Raw genomic sequence first — 6,789 nt, forward strand, 5'->3', positions numbered from 1 at the left:
TTATATAGATCAGTGAATTTGCCATTATGATTTCATCTAGTGACATTTAGATTCCAGTTTTAGCTACTTTCAATTGAAAGCAGTTGGCAACACTGCAACTTAGTAACAAGCCAGAGAGGCCTACTAATGTGCTAATATTTTATTTGGAGTGTTGGGAATTCACTTTATAAGGCTGAAAATATTATCAGTAAACACTAATGTTATATTTATATGACACCACTTCATATAACTGCACTCAAAATTGAGTTTAGGCAAATTACAAGAACTTTCTCATGTACTGGAAATGGATTTTGACCTTTAACCTTTTTGAATTCACCTTTAGACTTCCTTATTTCCTTTTTTCAAAAATTCAATCTCAGCAAACAGAGGCTCGGTTGGAATACATTGGATTCAAACCACTTTATTTAACCCCTGAATCTTGAGTTGACCTAACATCGTTCAGGAGAGGGCTGTCTGACATTTCCAAACCAAAGGGCCAGATAATCTTCTCAGCTCTATGAGACATGACACACTCCCCTAATCCACTCATTTCTCACAGGAACGATCCTAACGGTAAGCCAGCACTCCCTCCCTCTTACTGCCTCATATAACCACATTCAGCCATACGAGTAGTCCTACAAGCAAGGACCAAATCACGTTTAAGTGCTCAGATGAATCAAAATGAAAGGTGAAAGTTTTTATGTCTGTAATGTCTGTTAAACTACTTTAAAGGGGTCATATGATGTTGCTAAAAAGAACATTATTTTGTGTATTTGGTGTAATGAAATGTGTTTATGCGGTTTAAGGTTAAAAAACACATTATTTTCCACATACTGAAAATCATTGTCAATGTTACATTCTTCAGTTCTCAAATGAGCTGAATATGTGTATTGTATTTTATGTGAAATTCATTTCAATCAGCAATTCACATGCATGTAGGTTATCAATGATTCAATGATTGCTGTTTGTATAGCAGCACAGACAATGCAGAATATAATAATGTTTGATTAATCTTCATTCAACAGGGGTCTCCTGCTTTACCTTTGAAAGGCACTCCAAGCAAGAGAGTGCTGGTGTAAACCTCAAGCTCTACAATAGAAGATGGAAAAGATGGATGCTCTCATCCAAACCTGTGGACGAGATCAGTCAGAACCAGGATCTGGAGCGCTATGAAGAGCACAGCAGATTGGATTCAGAGCGCTTTCCAGAAGTTGTGGCAAATGAGAATCATGACAACTTATCCATTAAGGTGAACATCCAGGAATGTATTGTCTATATATACCTCCACATTTTTTCATCTGAAATAATGTGCATATTTGTTCATTAGAGAGATATGGATCATTTCTACTACACATCCAAATTCTATGGGCCCACAGATAGTCCAGACAAGGATTTGTGGGTAAATATTGAGCAAATGGACATGGGAAGAGTTCATGGAATTCTCTCCAACACACATCGCCAAACTTTGGTACGATCATACAATCGCCTACAAAGTGTTCTTAAAAGTAATTTTTTTGTAATGCATTTTTGTAATTTTTTGGGATTTTCTTTATCTTATAGAGAGTGAATCTGTCCTTTGATGTCCCTTTCTACGGACATTCATTAAGGGAAATACATGTAGCTACAGGGGGTGAGTGATATATATTTTAACTTTTTAAGCATTATTTGAAATAGAAATCTTTTGTAGCATTATACATTTCTTTAATGTCACTTTTGATCAATGTATGCATCCTTGCTGAATAGAAGTGTATATTTTATATATATTAAATTTCTATTCAGGTTTCATCTACACAGGAGATGTTATCCACAAAATGCTGACTGCTACTCAGTACATCGCTCCTCTCATGGCTAATTTTGACCTCAGCATCTCACAGAATTCCACAGTCATTTACTGTGATAATGGTAAAATGATTTATTTGTATTGTCGTGTTATGTTTGAATGGCTGTATTATTAATCTACTTTCTGTTAGGCACAGCTCTTGTTGTGCAGTGGGACCGTGTGTATCTCCAGGATGTGTCTCATGTCGGCAGTTTTACCTTCCAGGCAGCTTTATACAAGGATGGCAGAATCACCTTTGCATATAAAGAGGTTGTTTTTTTTCATTTTTAGATACTTATTGGTTTTACAGCTGCCATCACCATATTGATGTAGATGAAGCAAGGTCTGACTGTAGACTCTCACCTGCTTTTAGGTTCCCATTGACATTAGCAAGATCAAATCAGTGAATCATCCTGTGAAAGTTGGGCTCTCTGATGCATTTGTGGTTCTTCATAAGATTGAACAGCTTCCCAGTAAGTAACTCTTCTTGAATAGGAAAATAATACTTCTTTTTTTTTTATTTATTAATTCTGCTTCACCAGTGTTATTTTAGTATTATTTATTTAGTGCATCTCAATAAATTAGAATGTCGTGGAAAAGTTCATTTATTTCAGTAATTCAACTCAAATTGTGAAACTCGTGTATTAAATAAATCCAATGCACACAGACTGAAGTAGTTTAAGTCTATTTTGTGTTGGTCTTTTTTTTCTTTCATTTTTTATATTTAGCATTAATTGATTTTTGTTTCAGTTTTAGCTTTAGTAATTATAGTACTTAAACTTTTATTTTATTTCCGTTAGTTGCCATATCAACATGTCTAAATTTCATTTGTTTAAATTAAGTTTTTCCATATAATTTTATATTTTATTTCAGCTTTATTTAAAATAATGAAAACAATTTGAATAATTTTATTATTTTTCATTTTTATTTTTCATGACAGATGTTAGAAGGAGAACAATATATGAATATCATCGGGTAGAGCTCTTAAAATCCAAGATCTCAAACGTCACTGCTGTTGAGATGCTTCCTCTACCAAGTGAGTCCAAACTGCTGACAGAACAGGATTCAGCTCAGATGGAATAGGTTTCATTTATTTAAAATAGCGCTGCATAGAACTCTTAATTAATTAATATATTTTCCTAGTACTAAGACCAATGTAACTTTGTGTTTAAAAGCCTCTGTGACTCTTGTTTTCCATGGTTGGACTTGAGTGTATTTAATCACTTATTGTGAGAAGTAGTACCCACGTCTTTCACACATCTCTGTTAAAATGTTGCTCCTCCTGTTGTCAGCCTGCCTTCAGTTCTCCAGCTGTGAGACGTGTGTTACGGCTCAGATCGGCTTCAACTGTAGCTGGTGCAGTCGCCTACAGAGGTATACACTTGGTTCACTTGTGTTTTTGATGCGAATAGTCAGATAGATTAAGTGCAGTGTGTTTCAACTTTAAGTCTAGTGATAAAGCAGGACTCAACAGCTGCAGATATTGTTTCTCCTGCAGATGCTCCAGTGGTTTTGACCAGTATCGTCAGGACTGGGTTGACAGTGGGTGCCTTATTGAGGTGAATAGATACAGCATATCCTCCACTTTCATCTTCTTGAGTCGTTGCTCTGTTCCCCATTTTTACTAACTTAATGTAGTTGTATTTGAAGATGAAGATAAAGAACCAGAGCTGTGACAGAAAGCAGCCTGTCATTAGAAGCAGCACTCCAGCGGTGCAGACAGGAGTGACGGCAGTGTCTATAACTACAACAACATCACCCACATCAGCCTCCTCAGTCACCACCAAACTCACCAGCACACCCTTATTCATAAGAAATCTTTCTACCAGCATCCTCACTGACGGTGTGTATCAGTCTTATTACAGTATGTCCTGCAGCTCATTGAGAGGATATTTTTCATTATGTATTGCTTCCAAATGAGACCAATTATAAGAGCCCTACAAACCGAGATAAAATCGACATTTGCACAGCTTTTTTTCCTTAGGCCATAACCTTTTTCAACATGACACTTAATCCATAATCCAAAATTGACCTTTCATCTGCAGAACAAACTTCCAGTTGTTGCACTGTTTAACATTGAAAACATTTGGTTTCTGTGCTGCATGTTACTTTGAATTGAAATTTCTGTCAAATTCTGTCATCACTTACTACTCTACCTTCATGTCGTTCCAAATTTGACTTTCTTTCATCTTTGGAACATATAATATAATATATTTTGAAGAACGTTGGTATCCAAACAGTTTTGGTGCCCAATAATATCCAGTGCATACAGAAAAAAAAAATCTCAAAATATCTTCGATGATACCTTTCTAAAATATCTGACCTTCTAAAATACTTTTTATGTTCCACAGAGGAAAGAAAGACATACAGGTTTGGAATGACATGAGGGAGAATAAAATATGATAAACGTTTGGGTGATCTCATTACGTCTTTGCCCTAGCAACCACACAAATACCGTAAACAATCATGTAGAAAAGCCCAGAACCCCCTGACATTGTGGCATTTGGGCAAGTGCAATTCACATTTCTTCCGGAAAATGTAAAAATCTGGTTTTAATTGTTCTTTACAAGCAAATGTAAATATCCTCTTTTGTTCTCTTACAGACTCTCAGATGGACATTATAGAGAAGCAAACAGAGGAGCAGATGCAGACTGGTCTGCTCATTGGCATCCTCATCACCATGGCCCTCATGGTGTTTGCTGTGTTGGCCACTATATACATGTACTATCATCCCACCTCCAGCGCCAGTCTCTTTTTCATAGAGGTCAGCTTTACACAACTACAGCATATTCAACTAATGGAAGTTTAAAAGTTTTTTTTTTTTTAGCACATTAATATACACTACCATTCAAAAGTTTGTTGGTAAGATTTTTTTTTCAATCTTAATGACTTTTATTTAGCAAGGATGCATTAAATTGATCAAATGTGACAGTAAAGTTACAAAAAAAAAAATATTTTAGTGTTGGGTGATATGCTCAATTTTCATATCGTCCTATCGTCAGCCTATGAGATACACAATATTATCGTGCTAATTTATGTAATTATTTACTTAGTTTCATTGCGGGAAAGTGAACCAACTCCAGCGTAAGGCTAAAAGCAGCCTAATGTTTTTAATATGACTGAATTTGTATTTAACATGATAACAAATTAATAGGAACATCGTAAGTTACTAATTATAATGCTTACATTACCTCAGTTATTCAAAAAGCAGCTACAGAAAACGAGCAAAGAACATTACATTACCAAAGAACATCATCACAAGCTCAGTCTAGCGCGTTATGCACTTTAAAAACACTCCCGTTAAAATCAGTGAATATACACTGTATGATGAATAAATCTCTTATACTTACATCGCACGTAGATCTGCACTTTGTTGTTTATGATGAGAGAATTCGTGCACGCTGAACAACGGAACTTCCGCTGTTTCAGTGATGACTCATCTGAACGCTTCTGATTGGCCATTGCATTCATAAGCTCAGCATAATCGTGTGTGATTGGTTAAAACACAAATACTGTAAAAACACGGAAAGAGAAATATAATGCAACCAATAAGCCCTAATATTAATTCGATAGTATTACTAGCCTGATAATAATAATAATAGTCTTGCTATCGTCAAAGGCATCAGCCACAGGCGATATCTCTGACTATCATCGATACACGATACTATCGTCTATCGGCACAAACCTAATGTATTTCAAATAAATGCTGTTCTTTTGAACCTTTTATTTCAAAAGTTTCAAATTGTTCAAGACGACATGCTTCTTGAGTGCCAAATCAGCATATTAGAATGATTTCTTTTGTAGGTGCTCTGAAAATGTTGTAATTTTATTCTTGATATCTAGAGACGACCAACACACTGGCCTGCCATGAAATTCCGTCGGGGCTCAGGACACCAGTCATATGCAGAGGTAGAGGCCATGGGACAAGATAAAGAAGGATTCATAGTGATGGAACCCCAAGACAGTTTTCTGATGGACCAGAGGGAAGGATTTATTGTGGCTGACCAAAGAGAACATTTCCTTATCATGGAACGCCGCTAACCTGAATTCAGTGGTTTATGAATTAGTTCCTCTGTTTTTGAGAGGAAGCTGCACTGGATGCTGGGATGAATGTGGTATCTGTTTGACCTTATAACAACGAGTACTACAAATGTGAGTGATCTATTGCACACACCAAAGTGCAATGTAGACAATGTGGACACATAAATGTTTTTTCCAACCCAGTGATGCCAGTGGAATTGCAGCACTCGGGGAAAACCTTCACATCTGAGCTTTTATTTCATTTCTCTCTAGAGCCCCCTTTAAACCAGGGTCTGATAATGTTCCTGGGAGTCCCCTTGTTGGTGTCCCTCTTCTAACCACATAGGTCATTAAAGCCTGTGTATTGCAGACACCTCACAGAACTTCCTGTGTAAAACAGGGAAGCCTAAAGGATATATTTTTGCAATAAAATTAATACCTTTATACTCTTGTGTAAGTGATCGCAACAAATCCAAATTCATGTGGATAAGGTTAAAGTACAGATATAGAAGAATCTTAAAAACTTTGATAACAGTTCTTTGAAATTTTCTTGATTCAAATATTTTGCAACGTATCAGAGAAACACTGAGATACAATGAGTTGATCTAACACACACTACACACATACTGTATATATATATATATATATATATATATACAGTATCTCACAGAAGTGAGTACACCCCTCACATTTTTGTAAATATTTTATTATATCTTTTCACGTGACAACACTGAAGAAATGACACTTTGCTACAATGTAAAGTAGTGAGTGTACAGCTTGTATAACAGTGTAAATTTGCTGTCCAACCATTTACAATTTTCTATATTTCTGCATAAATATGACCCAATTCATTATCAGATTTTCTGAAAGTAGACAAAGAGAACCCAATTAAACAAATGAGACAAATATATTTCCTTTGTCATTTATTTATTGAGAAAAATGACCCAGTGTTACATTTCTGTGCGGTGCAA

The 6,789-nt window shown here is 35.8% G+C and overlaps 1 protein-coding gene across 1 annotated transcript; it reads left to right on the forward strand.

Moving 5' to 3' along the window:
* Window positions 1–979: 979 nt before the first annotated feature.
* On the forward strand, window positions 980–6,423 carry LOC107751571 (plexin domain-containing protein 2-like; the record flags this gene model as incomplete). The annotated part of the gene is made up of 12 exons (XM_016567313.1): window positions 980–1,228; window positions 1,307–1,447; window positions 1,540–1,609; window positions 1,759–1,881; window positions 1,950–2,068; window positions 2,172–2,271; window positions 2,739–2,834; window positions 3,091–3,172; window positions 3,297–3,357; window positions 3,455–3,641; window positions 4,402–4,562; window positions 5,642–6,423. Coding segments are annotated over 12 exons (1,587 nt in total), but the record flags the coding sequence as incomplete, so codon positions are not given.
* Between the last annotated feature and the right edge of the window lie 366 nt (window positions 6,424–6,789).

This window comes from Sinocyclocheilus rhinocerous, unplaced genomic scaffold (genome assembly GCF_001515625.1).
Source record: "Sinocyclocheilus rhinocerous isolate Xijiao unplaced genomic scaffold, SAMN03320098_v1.1 scaffold3000, whole genome shotgun sequence".
Taxonomy (NCBI): Eukaryota; Metazoa; Chordata; class Actinopteri; order Cypriniformes; family Cyprinidae; genus Sinocyclocheilus; species Sinocyclocheilus rhinocerous.